The 18,746-nt window shown below is 36.9% G+C and overlaps 1 protein-coding gene across 3 annotated transcripts in view; it reads right to left on the bottom strand.

The window, feature by feature from the left end:
• The window catches only part of LRRC69 (leucine rich repeat containing 69), a 154,332-nt gene extending 137,283 nt beyond the window's left edge, over positions 1-17,049 (bottom strand). For 2 of the 3 annotated variants that reach the window (XM_077167180.1, XM_077167179.1), the window contains exon 1: positions 16,576-17,049. In XM_077167180.1, coding sequence (XP_077023295.1) covers positions 16,576-16,758 — 183 coding nt within the window. In that variant the 5' untranslated portion in view covers positions 16,759-17,049. The remainder of the gene's footprint in view (positions 1-16,575) is intronic. The other variant, XM_077167181.1, reaches the window with a different exon arrangement.
• Positions 17,050-18,746: the final 1,697 nt, after the last annotated feature.

The raw sequence follows: 18,746 nt of genomic DNA, 5'->3' as shown, positions 1-18,746 counted from the left end.
TGCTTTTCTGGAGGAGGAACTAAGACCTGCGTGTCTTACTAAGCCGCCATCTTCTCCAGAAGTGGCTAATTTTTTTTTAATTAATAAAAAAAGTTAAAAAAAAAAAAAAGAAAGAAACATGGCTACTGGAACACAGCTCTACGTTTTCAGGCAGTTCTCTCCAGCCTCTCCATGACATCTTGAAGGACAAGGTGATATCTACTTAATGCATAAGAATAACCTCCAGGATAACCTCTCGACTCTGTTTGGAATCTCTCAGCCATTGACACTTTGTCTCATTTCACTCTTCCCCCTTTTGGTCGAGGAGGTTTTCCCAATCCCTTGATGCTGGGTCTCAGCTCATTCTAGGGTTTTTCTCAATCCCTTGATGCTGAATCTCAGCTCATTCTGGGATTTCTGTCCCACGCTGCCAGGAAGATCCACACCCCTGGTAGTCATGTCCCACATAGACAGAGGGAGGGTGGCGAGTCTGCTTGCTGTGTTGGCTGGAGAGAGAGGCCACATCTGAGCAACAAAAGAGGTTCTCTTGGGGGTGACTCTTAGGCTTAATTTTAAGTAGGCTTGACCTATCCCCTGTGGGGTTAAGTTTCATATGAACAAACCCCAAGACTGGGGGCTTGGCCTATAGCTTTGGTTGTTCACACTGCTTGTAAGAATATCAAGAATTCAACTTGGGGAAGTTGAGTTTTCCCCCGTTCTCACCATTCCCCGAAGGGGACTTTGCAAATACTTTTCCACTCACTGATCAAATCACTCTGGGATTCATCAGGGCATCACCTGGACAAACCAACAAAATCTCATGTCCTATACAAAGTTCCATGTACTTAAGGTGTTCATTCAACCATCTACATAAGTTATATTAGGAGATGCACTAGTCAAAGTACAGATTTGTACCAAATAAACATTTTTTGCTTTAGTCTCACACATTAGTTGAAATTTTAAAATATTAATTACCATCTATTTTCAGCACACTGCAGTAATGACATTCTTTTGTTCTTCCTCATGCAAAAACATTTTTAAATTTGTACATTTAGTCATTATCATTATACACTCTAGGCATTCCTAGATTATACCATCTCAATCTTTATCGTCTATCTTTCTTTGTGATTTCATTTATGCCCCAGCCCTCCTCCCTCTATCATTCTCATATGCAGTTTCATTCAGTGTTTTAACATAATTGTATTACAGTTAAGTAATAATGTGCTGTCCATTTCTGAGTTTTTATATTCACTTCTGTTGCACAATCTGTATCCCTTCAGCTTCAATTACCCAATATCTTACCCTATTTCTATCTCCTGATGGTCTCTGTTACCAAGGAAATATTCCAAGTTTATTCACTAATGTCAGTTCATATCAGTGAGACCATACACTATTTGTCCTTTTGTTTCTGGCTAATCACACTCAGCATAATGTCCTTAAGGCCCATTCATGTTGTTAAATATTTCATAACTTTATTATGTCTTACAGCTGCATAATATTACATCTTATGTAAATGTCACAGTTTGTTTAGTCAACTGTCTGTTGATGGACATTTTGACTGTTTCCATCTCTTGGTAATTGTTAATAATGCTGCTATAAACATTGGTGTGTAAATGTTCATTTGTGTCCTTGGCCTTGTGTCCTTTGAGTAGAGACAGCATATAGATGGTGTGCTGGTTTGAAAGCAAGTATGCCCCCTAAGAAAAGCCATGTTTTAATATAAATCCCATTTCTTAAAGGTAGAATAATCCCTACTCAGTACTGTATATTTGAAACTGTAATGAGATCATCTCCCTAGTTGATGTGATTTAGTTAAGAATGGTTGTTAAACTGGATTAGGGGATGACATGTCGCCACCCATTTGAGTGGGTCTTGGTTAGTTTCTGAAGTCCTATAAAAGAGGAAACATTTTGGAGAGAGGGATTCGGAGAGAGCAGAGAATGCTGCAGCACCACGAAGCAGAGAGTACACCAGCCAGCAACCTTTGGAGATGAAGAAGGGAAATGCCTCCCAGGGAGCTTCATGAAACCAGAAGCCAGGAGAGTAAGCTAGCAGATGACGCCGTGTCTGCCATGTGCCCTTCCAGCCGAGAGAGAAGCCCTGACTGTGTTCGCCATGTGCCTTTCCAGATGAGAGAGAAACCCTGAACTTCATCAGCCTTCTTGAACCAAGGTATCTTTCCCCAGATGCCTTTGATTGGACATTTCTATAGACTTGTTTTAATTGGGACATTTTCTCGGCCTTAGATCTGTAAACCAGCAACTCATTAAATTTCCCTTTTTAAAAGCCATTCCGTTTCTGGTATATTGCATTCCGGCAGCTAGCAAACTAGAACAGATGGGTCCTGTTTTTTAATCCATTCTGCCAGACTATGTCTTTTGATTGGAGAGTTTAATCCATTAACATTCAGTGTTATTACTACATGGGTAGTACTTTCTTCTACTATTTTGCCTTCTGGATTTTATATGTCATATCTAATTTTCCTTCTTTTTACCTTTACTTATAGTCTTCCTTTCTACACTCTTCTCCACACCTCTCTCTTCTGTCTTCATATCTGTCTCTAGTGTTCCCTTTAGTATTTCTTGCAGAACTGGTCTCTTGGTCACAAATTCTCTCAGTGATTTTTTGTCTGAAAATGTTTTAATTGCTCCCTCATTTTTGAAGGACAATTTTGCTGGATATAGAATTCTTGGTTGGAAGTTTTTCTCTTTTAATAATTTAAATATATTATCCCACTGTCTTTCACCTGCATGGTTTCTGCTGTGAGATCTGTGCATAGTCTTATTGGGCTTCCCTTGTATGTGATGGATTGCTTTTCTCTTGCTGCTTTCAAGATCCTCTCTTTCTCTTTGACCTCTGACATTCTGAATATTAAATGTCTTGGAGTATGTCTATTTGGATCTGTTCTCTTTGGGGTGCGCTACACTTCTTGGATCTGTAATTTTAAGTCTTTCATAAGAGTTGGGGAATTTTCAGTGACAATTTCCTCCATTAGTTTTTCTCCTCCTTTTCCTTTCTCTTCTCCTTCTGGGACACCCACAACACGTATATTCATGCACTCTGTATTATCTTTCAATTCCCTGAGTCCCTGCTTATATTTTCCCATTTTTTTTCCCTACAGTTTCTGTTTCTTGTCAGATTTCAAATGTTCCATTCCCCAGTTTCGAAATCCTATGTTCTGTCTCTCGAAATCTACATTTGTGGGTTTCCATTGTTTTTTTCATCTCTTGTATTGTGTCTTTCGTTCCCATAAGTTCTGTGATTTGTTTTTTCAGACTTTCAGTTTCTTCTTTTTGTTCTTTCCTTGCCTTCTTTATATCCTCCCTCAATTCACTGATTTGGTTTTTGATGAGGTTTTCCATGTCTGTTCGTACATTCTGAATTAATTGTTTCAGCTCCTGTATGTCATTTGAATTGTTGGTTTGTTCCTTTGACTGGGCCATATCTTCAATTTTCCTAGTGTGATTTGTTATTTTTTGCTGGCGTGTAGGCATTTAATTACCTTAATTAGTTTATTCTGGAGATTGCTTTCACTTCTTTTATCTAGGGTTTTCTTGCTGGATGAATTTGTTGTCTATTTGTTCTTTGACATTCCGTTCAGCCTTTTCTGGACCTTTAGCTTAAGGTTTGTTTAACAGAGGAGAATTTTTCAGTTCTTGTTTTCTTGTTTCTTGCCCTGCTTGTGTGGTGCCTTCCCACACACACACACTTAGGAGGGTCTACTTAGGTATTATATACCCCAGCCAGATTTTCCCAGACCAAACTGGCCTCCTATCAGAAGGAAAGAGTCACCTGTGTCAGTTTTCCCTGAGGGTGAGACCCAGCAGGTTGAAAGACTTTCCTGTGAAGTCTCTGGACTCTGTTTTTCTTATCCTGCCCTGTGTGTGGCGCTTGTCTGACTGCAGGTCCCACCAGCATAAGATGATGTGGTACCTTTAACTTTGGCGGACTCTCCCAGCTGGGAGCATGGTGGAGACAGAGGAGAGGTTGTAGGCTGGTTTTAATGGCTTCAAATTACCAAGCCCTGGTGTCTGAATTCCTTGAGGGAGGGATTCCACCTGGGTGGGGCTTCACCCCTCCCCTGGGGAAGGCACAGGCTCCAGACAAGCCCTCAAAAGAGCTCACTTCTGCCTATGCCTGGGGCAGTTGCAGCCTGAAAAGTCCTGCTGCTGTATCCAGAGGCAGTCAAGCCTTTGTAGATACACAGCCACAAAAACCTGTTTCTTTTTTTTTTTTCTCCCTTTTTCTGTCAGTCCTGCCCCCTTGGCACCAGTGCAAAAATGAGCAACCTCTGCTTTGATCAGGTTCACTTAAGCTGGGAGCCTATTTTTAGTAGTCAGAATCTGTTAATTAGTTCCACAATTGGCGTTTGATTGTGCCCAGTCCATGCTGCTGGTAAAGTCCTTTCCTTTCCCCTTTGGGAAGTGGCCTGTGAGGGAGGGGCACTGGCCGCTGCAGCTTTGGGAACTCACGGTTCTGGGGGGTGCTTGCAGTTGGTCCAGCTGGTCCAGACTGTGGTACGCTGTGTGTCTGGTCACTACGTGGCCCCAGGAGCTGTTCTTTACTGTTTCTGGTTATTTAGTAGTTGTTCTGGAGGACGAACTAAAATGCTCACGTTGTTAAGCTGCCATCTTTACCTGGAAGTCCAGCTTTGTGAAATTTTGGTCAAATTTATTTCTGATCATATGCAGTCTGGATAAATATAACAATGAGGTGGGATAGATAATACATTATTTCTCATGCCAAGATGATCATATTCTCTGATTAAAAGTGAATTTTGTTTGTACACTGACTACAAGCTCTGAATGAATATAGAAAGTTGTGGTTTATAAAAGTGAATTTTGTCTGTCATAGTCAATGTTGACTAAAAGTTTAATAAACCTGTTTATCATATATTAAAAAAGTTTTTGTGTTACACTGTGTATTCATACAAAACTAACGGTTAGTTTTCTCTCTGTTAAAATCATGTAGACTGTTAGTCTGCTTTTCATGTAAACTTCTAATAAGTTTTTCTTAATCATCCAAATACTCTGTCTGGAAAACAAATATTTTACATCAAAATAACATCCCTGTTAATGTTAGTGTTAACCTTATCATCCTTTATTTAAGAAGACATGTCTTCTCACTTTTAAGAGAAAAGCTGTTACAAAGAATTTGTTCTGTCACCTTGTTAAAGTAAGATGCTAAAATGGTTTAACATACTGCATGGGAGCAGTTTGGGAAGTATTACAGTGGTTAAAAGTGATTTTCTATCCTGTTGTTAGCTAAATTTGTATGGGTAAAATGTTATTCATATATTTAAAGATTGTATAAAAATTCCTAAAAACTTGACAATGTTCTCACTGTTCACATTATATCCTAATGCTAATCTGTATGATATTGAACAGTGGTATAATGTTATTGATCATAGTTTTACTTATTCTTTTTTAAAAAAGTGTACAGATCATAGAAACAGCCACATTTACTTGACAGTCACACTGTGTTACTTTACTAAAAGCATATGAGGTCAGCTATAAATCAGAGCTTATTCTAAAAACAAGGAGAAACTTTTTTAAAAAGCAAGAAAATATGTAAATTATATTTTATCTGTTAATTAACAGCTCTGATAAACATGCAAAGGTAAAACAGAACAAAACTGCTGCTATGGTTTGTCAGTAAAAGATAAAGATTTTATTTCTGAAAGTAGCTTCATTAAAAATTACTTACAGGAAAATTAGGGCTTAGATTATAAGCTTTAACTGTTATTTCTAAATTCTGAAGTGCTTTTGTCTTTGTACAACTTGGTAGTTCCTAGAACTTTAAGTATCTGTGTGACACCTGAGACTCAGAGTTAATTTTCCAGCTCTAAAATTCAGCATTACTCCATATAGCAACTGCTTAAAAACAAAAGTGAAAAAGAAATCAGACTCTGATTAAAGATATGACTGAAACTGATCTAGTTAAAACTAAGATAAATCAAAACACAAGGTAAAAAGTAATATTGTCTATATTTTAAAACTTTTTTGTGAGACCAAAAGAAAAATGACTTTTCTGTCCAAAATTTAAATTTTCTGTAGCAAACTATCTAATTTAACCTATCTTGTCAGTTACTTAAACAACATAATTCAGCTTTATTTAACATGGAACCTAGGATAAGGAATAAAATCTTAGTATTATTTCCAAGTTAATGTTATACCCTAATGTATTTCAGAGTACTCTGAGCAGATAATGAAAAAGTATGTGCAAGGTCCTTGAAGGACCAGAAAAAAAGTATAAACACTAAATTTTCCCACCTTGGGAGTTCCTAATATTTTCTTATGCAATAGGAGCTCCCAATTTAATAAACTAAGACCTCAATCTTGGGCTTACCCTTATGAAACATATGTCTGAAATAGCAAAACTGAAACTGCCTATAATTATGCCCAGAGAACCTCTGCTGTTGCTCAAATGTGGTCTCTCTTTAAGCCAAACTCTGACCATTACCCCCCCACCACACACACACAGGACATGATTTCCAGGAGTGTAAGCCTAGGGCTGACATCATGGGACATGACTCCCCTGGGATTGTGGTACATGACTTCCAGCGATGAGCCTGACCTTGGCAACATGGGATTAGTTGACTAAAAAGGGGAAAATAAATAGAGTTTCAAAGGCCAAGAGATTTCAAATCAAGTTGAGAGGTCACTCTGTAGGTTATTCCTATGCAAGTTTCAGCCAGATATTGCAAACTGTCACAATATGGTAAGACCCAACCTACACTGTTCCTGGAAACCCTAAGGGATATCCTGAGCTATATAAAGGTTTTATCATGTTTGTTTTTTTCAGAGACTTAAAGCCTCCAGATTTTTCCGATGCCAGATGAGCTCTGAAACCCAGAAATGCCAGACTCTCCAAGGACAGCAACCAGTTTTATCTCTCTGCCCATTAGTGACAATGCCTCTTTTCAGCCATGAAGAAATTAAAAAGAGTCATCACCCAGATAGCCCTCAAGATTGAGAAAAAATTGTCAAATGAGAGGGAGAAATTATAATCAAGAAGTTAGGATTTAAGGAATTATTATGGTTGCTGAATCATTATATAGATATTCCTTTTTGCTTTCTGGTATATTGAAGTAGACAGTGGGAAATACCTGAAATCTCTGGACAATGATTCAGCTCCCCTGATATCTGAAATGATTGTAAAAGCCCTTATCTTGTGCTTTTTAATTGTAAGAGTTGTTACTCCCTTTATCCAGTCTTTTTCTCAAAGTAACCTAAAGGACAAAGGCCCTAATGCTAATGAACAATTTCAGTCAGTCATTTATTAGTCCCAGCCCTTTACATTTGTAAATTGTATTGGGGAGACTCAGCCATTGACATGGTAATTCTGTCTCCCCTCCTTTTAGCTTACATGTTTACTATTGAAATCATAATCTGGCCTCCATTCCTTTCAGCTTGCCCTTTTGAAATGATAACTGTCTCCCTTTATGCATAGACTTATTTGAAATTGCAATGACTTCATCTCTCCTTGCTAGAATCTATAAAAACCTTTAACCCCCTAAACTTGAAGAGACAAATTTGGGGGCCAACAGACCATTTAATCACTTCTACAAACCTAGTAATAAATTTTTTCTCTCTTGTGACCCCAGAGTCACAAGAACTGGTTTTGAGCACATAGGGCAAATGAATCCACTGCTTTGTCCAGTAACAGTTTTCTGATCCCAACTAAGCTTCCAAGAAGATGGTATAAATGAATAAGACAACCTCAGGAAAAGATACTCATCTGTATGATGCTTTAAATACATGTCTCTTTGGCTAGCATTTCACATCCACTAGTATAGCTACTATTAAATAAACAAAAAATTACAAACAGTTTTTGAGAAGATGTGGAGAATTAAGAATACTCATTCATTGGTGGCAGGAATGTAAAATGGTGTAGCCACTATGGTACACATTTGGCAGTTCCTCAGAAATCTAAGTATAAAAACTACCATATGATACAGCAATCCAACTGCTAGATATACACTCCCTAAGAATTGAAAGCAGGAACTGATTTGCACTCTAATGTTCACAGTGGCACTATTCACAATGGTCAAAAATAGATGGAAGCATGTACTGGTTTGAAACTGTTATGCACCCCCAGAAAAGCCAGGTTCTTAAAATCCTAATCCAATCTTGTAGGGACAGACTTATTGTGAGTGGAACCTTTTGATTAGTTTATTCCCATGGATATGTGACCCTGCCCATTCAAGTAGATCTTAATTAGCTTATTGGAGTCTTTCAAGAGGAAAACATTTTGGAGAAAGCTCAGACACAGACACTTGGAGACTGAGAGGATCATTTGAAACCAGACCTGGAGAAAAGGAAAGCAGGAATAGCCATGTGACTTCCCACATGAGAGAGAAACCTGGGATGTGACAGAGAAACTCGGGACTTGATCAGCCTTTCTTGAGTGAAGGTATCCTCTTTTTGGTGCCTTAATTTGAACATATTCATGGCTTTAGAGTTGTAACTTGCAACTTAATAAGTCCCCTTTATGAAAGTCAATCCATTGTTGATATATTGCATTCTGGCAGTTTTAGCAAACCAAAACAGGCAGCTTTAGCAAATTGAAACAAAGCAACAGTGTCCATCAATCAATGAATGGATAAATAACATGTGGCATATACACACAATGGAATATTATTGAGCTGTAAAAAGGAATGATGTTCTGATACATGCAACAACGTGGATGAAACTTGAAGACATCATGTTAAGTGACATAAGCCAGATACAAAGGGACAAGTACTGTATGATTTCACTGATATGAAATAATTAGAACATGCAAACTTATAGAGTCAGAATCTAGAATACCAGGGGACAGGGTTGGAGAAAGTAGGAAATAGGGAGTTAATGCTTAAACTGTGGTTTCTTTTTGGGATGGAAAAGTTTTGGAAACGTATGATGGTGATGGCTGTAAAACAGAATGAACATAACTAATTTGACTGTGATTAAAAGAGGAAATTTTAGATTGTATATGTCACTATTATGAATTTTTTAAAAATCTAGGGGATGGTACAGCACAGTGAACCTTAAGGTAAACCATGGACTATGGTTATTAGTACAATTATAAAAATGTGCTCTCATCAATGTAACAAATGTACCACACTAATACGAAATATTAATAATAGAGTGGTATATGTGAACATTGTATTTTCCGCATGATTTTTCTGTAAATCCACCACTTCTCAAATAAAAAGAGAGAGAGAGAGACCAGGTGGCAACAGTTGTCCTTTATTGCCATGGCATATATGCCAGAACTTCAGCAGAGATGACTTAAATTCTACATAAAGTTCCAGTGACACTGTAGAAAGGACTGAGTGTCCTTGAGAATACACCTCAGACCCAATGTAGATGTTTCATTAACTCAACAATATTATGTGTCTGTTATGTGCCAAGCATAATTCTGAAGGTTAGGAATACAGCAGGGAACAGACACACAAGATCCCTCTCTCATAGTGCTAGTATGTTAGGAAGTAAAACAGACAACAAATAGGTAAACAAATAGATCATTTCTGTTAGGGCTAAGTGTGATCTATGAGAGAAAGAAAGCAGGATAATAGAGGGAAAGTAACTGGGGTCTAAGTGCATCATCAGGAAGGCCTCTATAAGGAGTGACATTTTAGGTGAGATGTTTGGGTTGCCTTGACAGGGTTGTTCCAAATGGTGTTTTACTAACAAAGGGTTTCAGAAAACTCAAACAAGCAGAAGCAGCACATGCAGTGTTTTATTAACAACTCTCTCCATGGTCATGGGTTATTTCTGCAAGAATGATTTAGTCACACAAGAGACAACTACTTGATAAACATAAAACTTGCACTGCTTCAATATTTATCTATAGAATGTAGTTCTGTTGATCTCAGAAAGTAGCTTCTTTGCTTACTTGGAAACTGGTATGGTTTCAGATATTGAAAGATACCAGTGCTTCTAACTGGTTTCTTGTGGACCCATGTTATAGCATTTGACAATTAGAAAGAAATTTTATAAGTTACCTAGTCCAATATATCAAATGCAGGTGGACAACTATATACCTTCCTTCATGAATGTTCTTAATAAGAGGAGCTCTTTTATCTTTTGGAGGGAGTCCTATTTATTATTTATTTTATATTTATGCTTTTGTAACTTCTACAGAATTATTCCCACAACAATAAAAAAAGTTGTATTTCCTCTCCCTCTCTTTAAAAAGATCTTTAAATTGTTTGAAGATTGTTATCATATTCCCCTGAATTTGTTGCATTATTCCCTTAACCATTTCCCTCAGGACATAATTTTCAGACGTCTCACCATCTTGTTCACTTTCTGATTTTCATGAGAACCTCTCTAAACACACAGCACCCAGGGTGAGACATGAAATATGATATGACTAGCAAAGATGGTAGTGGGCTACTGAATCTCCCTTGGGCAGACCACTACACTTCTATCAATACAGCCTAATATGGTATTCACTCCTTCAGCAGCAGGGCACATTGTTGGTACATAACTCATTTTGTTTGTGGCCAAGAAAAACCCTAAGCTAATGGTCAAACAGATACCCCACATCCTGCACTTACACAATTGAATTCTTTTCTTAACCTAAATGCAGAAATTTACATTTATCCTGTAAAAATTACATGCTGTTTGTTTTGGCTCATAAGATATCTCCAGTGGATACGATGTTGTCACTTTAAATTCATGTCTAAAACTGGACAGTGTCCCTGGATAAAAAAGATCTTTTTTCAGCATCCCACTCTGTTTAGTGCCCCAACATTCTCATAATCCTTTGGTAGCCAAACTCGGGCATCCACCTAGAACTTCTTTCTCTCCCTCCACCTAAATTCAGTGTCACAAAGTCCTATTCTCATAATTCCTTTTAGATGCATCTTTTTCTCTATTTCCATTGCAATTATCATGGTACAAGTTCTTATTATTGCCTGCTTATCTCACTGCATAGGAGAATGCAAATACTGGAATGTATTATCATTTAAATTCTTTTTAACCAGTCCAACTAGAGTATACTTAAATTAGCTTCCTAAATAAACAATCCATGAGGAATTTCCCTACCCAGTATGTCTTAAATGTTTCCAACTTCCCTGTTGCTTTTCTATATCATTGTACACCTGCCCCAAAAAGTGTCTGTCTAATACAACTCTTCCTTAATTTGATTTGATTTATTTCACCGCATTGGCCCACTCATACTTCTCACTTATAACCTTATAATTCTGTGGTCTACCTTGCAATAGATGTTTTCTTTTTACATCTTAGATATGAGGTAAATATCTTAGTCCATTGATGCATTTGGATTATAGAATCTAAGTCTGATCTTTGCATAAGCAGGAGAGTAGAGGATAAGAAATTTGGTAACAAAAAGTACTGACTAATTTATTAATGACTAACATTTAAGCCAGATTTAATATGCCAAAAGCCAGACTAAGCAGTCTCATAGCCCTCACAATAACTCTGATTTTACAGAAAACAGAGCTGAGGTTCAGGCTACGATTTATGGTGAAATAATGTAGCTTCATTCTATAGTCTATATTCTTAACTTCTACACTATATCGTAGACAGTTATATGCTGCCTAATTTTTTTTAACTTTTACTATTGCTCTGAATTATCATATATATATATGATACATGTGTCATGGTATATATATATACACACACACATACACACAAAAATGGAATTGTCTTGTTTGCAATACATGAAATTCTCATTTTAAATATCCTGTTCTGTTTGTGTGCACACTCTTGAGTCAATATTGTACAACAGGAAAGCATAGGCTTTGGAGACCATCTGTTATGCAACTTACTAGCTATGTTATCTTGGGTGAGTCACTTAAAGTCCTAAACTTCTATTCTTTTTTTTTTTTAATACAGAGACTAGCATCTACTTCTCAGGATTGTACTAAACACAGAGTTGATTAGCTTCTCCCATTAAACCTGGGAGTAGGGATACATGGCCATTTTTGTTCCTTTTTTATTGCCAGCACCTAGAAGAGAGTCTAGTCTGTTGTGGACACACAGCAACTTGCTGAAGTTGATTGAGTTAGAGGTCATCAACAAGGACAGTACAAGTACTTAAAGGAGAGACTAGGAACCCAGTTACAAATTTACAAACTACCCAATTCTGCCTAGGGGTGGTCTTATTTACAGTAAATTGTTCATGGTCAAATAAAAAGCTATGGTAGGTCATATATTTGCCCTAGGGAAGCAACAAATACACACTTGAGCAGTTTAAGGAGAACAATGCTGTACTGCTATTGAACCTTACAATGCGTGTCAGCAGTGCTGCACATAATTAGAGATGGTGGATATTTGTTTCTTTGTGGATTTTAAAACTTTGGCTAATTTACCAACAAGGGACCCTTGGTCCTAGATGAATCCATAATCATGGTAGCACTATGCTTGGTTAAGTTGGACTTCAACAAATGTCTGCTCCATTCCACTCAAGTTGACATTATATAGCTTACTAGGGGGTTAGCATGAGAGAGAAGACAAGGTCTCGGCCCCAAGAATCATAAAGTGCTGTAGTAACGCAAGAAAGTATTCAAACTAACTATTTTTAATGTTATTTTTTGTTGTTATTGTTTAATTTTAAAAAGATAAACAAAAACATTCTTAATATATGATTCTACATATATAATCACTAATTCATAATATCATCACATAGTTGCATATTCATCATCATGATTGTGTTGGTTTGAAAGGAAGTATGCCCCCTAGAAAAGCCATGTTTTAATCAAAATATCATTTCATAAAGGTAGAATAATCTCTCTTCAATACTGTATGTTTGAAACTGTAATCAGATCATCTCCCTGGATGATGTGATTTAGTCAAGAATGATTATTAAAGTGGATCAGGGGATGACATGTCTCCACCCATCTGGGTGGGTTTTGATTGGTTTATTGGAGTCCTATAAATGAGGAAACATTTTGGAGAATAGGAGATTCAAAGAGAGCAGAGAATGCTGCAGCACCATGAAGCAGAGAGTCCACCAGCCAGTGACCTTTGGAGATGAAGAAGGAAAATGCCTCCCGTGGAGCTTCATGAAACTGGAAGCCAGGAGAGAAAGCTAGCAGATGACTCCGTATTCACCATGTGCCCTTCCAGCCGAGAGAGAAGCCCTGACTGTGTTCACCATGTGCCTTCTCACTTGAGAGAGAAACCCTGAACTTCATCGGCCTTCTTGAACCAAGGTATCTTTCCCTGGATGCCTTAGATTAGACATTCCTATAGACTTGTTTTAATTGGGACATTTTCTCGGCCTTAGAACTATAAACTAGCAACATATTAAATTCCCCTTGTTAAAAGCCATTCCATTTCTGGTATACTGCATTCTGGCAGCTAGCAAACTAGAACAATGATCATTTCTTAAAACATTTGCATCAATTCAGAAAAAGAAATAAAGGCCAACAGAAAAAAATTCGTACATACCATACCCCTTACCCCTCTCTTTCATTGATTACTAGCATTTCAATCTACTAAACTTATTTTAACATTTGTTCCCTCTATTATTTATTTTTATTCCATGTGTTTTACTCATCTGTTGATAAGGTAGATAAAAGGAGCATCAGACACAAGGTTTTCACAATCTCACAGTCACATTGCGAAAGCCGTATCACTAAGGGCGCCTCAGTTGCTCTTCATGCAGAATCGACATCAAACTAATTTGTGATAATACATTCGGGGATCTTACAGGTTAAAGCTACCAACAAAAAATATTATGAGCTTTCAACTATGATGTACACATTACCACAAGGGCACTTTACAAAAGAAGTTCTTTATCAACATTTTCTCTGAATGTCATGGCATACCCTCACCTCTTTCCTTGCTTTATTTTTCTTCTAATTTAATCATTAATTCTAATCTTAGCACTAATCGTCAAGTAACATTCTATTTATTTTGCTTGTTCCTTACATCTTTTCTGACTAGAATGTAAGCTCCATGAAGGCAGGGATTTTCATCTGCTTTGTTCATTGTTGAATCACCTGATCCTTGTGCCTAGAACACACTAATTTGTGTACTGAATGAATGAAAGCAGTAACTTAGCCACTTAGCTGTTAAGTGGCTAAGCCAGGGAATGCATCCAGGACTTCCAATCTCTCACCCAGGGTTCTTTCCAGCTGTCTAAGCTCTCTCTCTCTTTTCTTAACCTTTTGTCTGTTCTTTCTATTAGCAACTGTGAAAATAAGGAGAATTTCTGAACTGTGTGGATAAACTATATCCATTCTTTAAGAGTTTCGAGCACATTTGGTTGGAACTAATTCTAGAACTCCCATTATAGAGGGGAAATAGTATTTTTTGAAATTCTATAACTTGAAGACACTATAGAAAAATAATTGTGACTTCATGAGCAGCTAAACCACATAATGTCACTGGCCTGAATCCGACTTGTAAAGTATTTTAAAGACAGACCACAAGAAACCTAGTTTCAAATCAGTTGCATTTCTAGTGGTGTGATTGGAAGAGCTGAGCAGAGCCAGCTATCTATTTCCCAGAAAACTGGGAGTGGGCGAAAATTCAGTTAAAGTTAAAATTTTACTGAATAGTAAAAGAGTTAGGAGGAAACTAAGGGAGGAAGCCACAAGAAGATGACAAAGGAATGATAAACTCTCACGCTTCTATTCCTGAGGAAAAATATTTAATAATATTTATAATACATATAAATATTATATTTATAAGGTACATTTTATAACAAAATAGTGCGAATACAAACATTTTCATACATGCAAGGACTCAAAAAATTTATCTACCACAGACCCTTAATAGGATGACATCTGGAGGCATGCTCCTGCAAAATAAGGTAATAAACCAAGAAAATGGAAAATTTGGGATGCAGGAAACTGGATCCAATTCAGGAAAGCAGACTGCCCTTAGATAACAGTATATAGCAAATCTAGATAACAGCAGTTTAGATTGGGACAGGGGGATGGTAGGCTCTTGGAGGGAAATCTCACAAGGTAAATAGCACATTTGATATAATATGTAATATGAACAAGTTTGGCATAAAATTGAAGCCATAATAAAAGCAAAAAACAAAAGCAAAAATTAAAGGCAATTAGAAACTTCAGGGGAAAATGCTATATAAAGAAGGAAATATAATTATAGTATATTAATTGATGCTGTGTAAATAATAACTTATTATTAGCCATATAAATAATAGAATTTTATGACTCTCCAAGAGACAGAGCAAAGAAAACTTAATCACGGTTTTACCTTAACAGAATGCAAAGGCTATAAATCTTATAAAAGAAAGAAGTTTGAAATATGTGACATAGAAGAGGGGAGGAGAGCTGAAATTGGGTTCCAGGTATTAATTTTGTCATTTAAGAAAGGTATGGAGTTAAAGAGATTTTAGTTGGTGAAATAAGAAATAAAGGTATTATAATATTAAGTTTAAAAGATAACCATGGATAATCTAAACACAGTGATATAACTATTGGGAAGATAAAGGGGAGTGAATGATGTCTAAAATGCATGAATCAAGAAAAAAAGAAAAGTGGTTATATACGGAGATCAAAATTGGGGTTGAGGGCAAGTGGGGAAAGAGACAGCATCTAATTTTCTTAGAATAATGCACTGCATTCTTTGATGGGAAAAATCCAAGCAAAGAGGAAAAATCAGCTCATGGCTCAGTCAAGTCCTCAGTTATTTTGCATAGAAACTCTTATACTGTATTAGAAAAGGCCAAATCCTCTTTGTCCCATAATTACAGGTGCAAGTTTGAAGTTACTGTTAAAGGTGGGAATTTGTGAGTATTACCTTATTTCTTGCAAGGCCTGGCATGGATTGCAAGCTCAAAGCCTTTCTTAAAAAGACATAAAGTAGATCGAAGGTAAGAAAATAGATTTATTTTTTTATAACTCTATGAAAAACTAATGACCTACAATGACTTAACTGCTTATAAGCTCTTTTGGTGCTGATGGCAGTTTAGAAGTGAACAAAAAGACAGTTACAACGTTAATATCCCTTGTCTTCTCCCAACCTCAAGATTTTTGGCAGCTGGAGTTTTCACATTGTTAGGCAGAAATGTTTAACAAGCATCTGGGATTCATTCATGTCAACTGTTACTGGTTAAGAGAGGTATTCTTTATTTAAAATATTAACCTTATTTCAAAAACTACTTCGTAAGAAATCAGTGTCCCTTCCTTCTCATTCCCTGCCAACACTCCATTTCAAAGTTCAGCCTGCTCTAGGAAATTGAAAAAGGATCCCTTTCCTGCATCCGAAACTTTACTTCATTCCATATGCAAAAGTTTCAGGACAGTCCTGAGGGTGAAAGGCATCTCCAGGGTCCCCAAGTCCACTTCCAGATGTCAGCTTCAAGGTAGGCAAGCACATCCAGGCTCCCAACCCCTTTCCAGATGATAGCCTGAAGAAAGATGAGTGTGGCCGAGACCTAATTCCCTGATGCCACAAGTGGACCAAAGAGCACATGAATAGTTGAAACCTCTTCTCCCCTTACCAGATGCTATTCCCTGGGAAAAGCCTTCTGTTGCCTCTCCAACAAGACTCCACATTAAGTCTCCAGAGAGGTAACCACCTAAGTCTTATTGCTCTGTCTCTCACCTGTTTTCACTTTTCCTGTTCTCCTTCCTCAATTCAAAAAGATATGCTACTTTACCTGGGTCAAGTTGCTTATCTCCGGGCACACTTTAGGGATTAGGTTATTCTTCAAGTCTAGAATATGCAGGCCAGACAGTTTTTCTAATCCTGAAGGCATTTTTGTAATCTTCTTCCCATTCAAGGTAACAATCTTAGTGGTTTTACCACCCTTTATTGCTCTTATTAATAATCTCTCAGCCATAGGTTTAGAGGAGAAGTAGAAAAGGGAGAGAGGGTATTCAGGGATTACAGTTGTTAACTACATATCTTAGAACCTCTAATTGAAGAACTGGGCTGTCATGGAAACAAAAAACATTCTAAGACCCACGACTTGAAGGTGGAAGCATGAGATGGCTTCCTTTGTAAGAAGGTAGGGTGGGGAAACGGCTGATTATAAATTTAAGGCAGGAAATGGACAACCATAAGGTCTTTCTACCATGGAAGTAACATCAAAAGGGAAGAAAGCCAATTTCTGGGAGTGCCCATCAATCTACGATGAGAAAATTTGAGCAACATTAAGAATAATCACTATTACATATAAAAAATAATCACTGAAATACATAAAAATATATTAATATCTAAGAGTTAATAGCCATATTAAAAAAAATCACTCATTTTGGAGGTTGCTAGGGCATCAACTCATTAGTTTGAAAAATGATAAAGAAAATGAATCAAGCATTAATTCTGCTTTTCTAGTACAAAGTGCATTTCAGCATAATCAAATAATTGCTAAATTTCTTATTCAAAGAGGAATGGAAACTAATAAATGAAAAATAAAAAATTAAGTTGGAAAAATTATCACTGTTTCAAATCTTACTGAAAAATGGTTCTATGTAAACATCATAATTGAATGTTAAAACCTTTAAGTGAAAGGCTATTGAGGAATTTCATAAGGAAAGGATCAAGCTAACAACCCACTGATCAATTTTAGCATCACTAAAATTGAGACAATCACGTTATAAACCTCAGGGTGTGATGCAATAGAAAGGACACAACACAACTATGAAATGTTCATGCCTAAAAACTGAACCTGAATCTAAGCACGCTTCTAGATCTAACTACCACTTTTGGGAAATATGAGAAATAGAGAACAAGTTAAATTCATCTCAAGGGGAACTTTCAGTTGACCCACACAGTAGTGTAAAATGCTCCAGGGTACTGTTCCCCCACAGAGCAACTTTCAACAACCAGCAAAAACTGGCAGATCCATCTTCTTGAAAACTTCAGAAAACATTAAAGGTTTGCAATAACTGGATGAGCGCCAAGTCAAGAAAATACACTGTAAAAATGGTAGGAACACCTTTTGACAACCTTGCTGGCCCCTCCCCACCTCTTCCTTGGTTCAGTGTGGAGCCAACCTTTGCTCCAACTGTTGGTTCCTGACCCTGAGGGAGCAGAGTAACCACCTTGTGTACATAAAGATTCCATTATGTTGGTCTCAGTCTATCAGGTGACAGCCTGAATGACTGAACCAGGAAACTCTTCATTGACTCATCCTCCTAGAACTTGGCCTGCAGCAGAAGCAGCTTGCTGACAGCAAAGCAATCTAAGAAACTATTAAATCAAAGTGGCTTAGAATAAAGGATTACTAGCTTTAAGAAATATAAAGGAGAACCTGGGGTGGGGGGAATTTATTTCATATGCAGTAAAAGGGAAATACGATTCTCATAAACAGAGGAATTCCTAAGGCCACAAGTGAATACACGTGTAAGATTGTGCTAGAAATTCTAATTAGAGCAATTAGGAAAGAAAAAGAAATAAAAGGCTTCCAAATTGGAAAGGAACAAGTAAAACTTTCCATATTTGCAGATGGCATGATCATATATATATTTATAGAAAATCCTGAACAATCAACAACAAAGCTACTAGAGCTAATAAACAAATTCAGCAAAGTGGCAGAGTATAAGATCAATATGTAATCCAGTAATGTTTCAATATACTAGTAATGAACAATCTGAAAAGAAACCCAAGAGTAAAATTCCATTTATAATATCATATATTATATAGAATAAATTTGGAATAAATCTTGGTACAAAATCAAATAAATTTAATCAAAGATGGTTAAAGCACTTATACACGGAAATTGCAAAGTACTGCTATAAAATATTAAAGGATGCCCAAATTAGTGGAAAGATATTCTGAGTTCATGAACGGGAAGACTAAATATTATTAAGATATTAATTTTACCCA

This window comes from Tamandua tetradactyla, chromosome 6, assembly GCF_023851605.1.
Source record: "Tamandua tetradactyla isolate mTamTet1 chromosome 6, mTamTet1.pri, whole genome shotgun sequence".
Lineage (NCBI taxonomy): Eukaryota > Metazoa > Chordata > Mammalia > Pilosa > Myrmecophagidae > Tamandua > Tamandua tetradactyla.
Note: the sequence above shows the minus strand (reverse complement) of the source record. Positions and strands in the feature narration are given on the sequence as shown.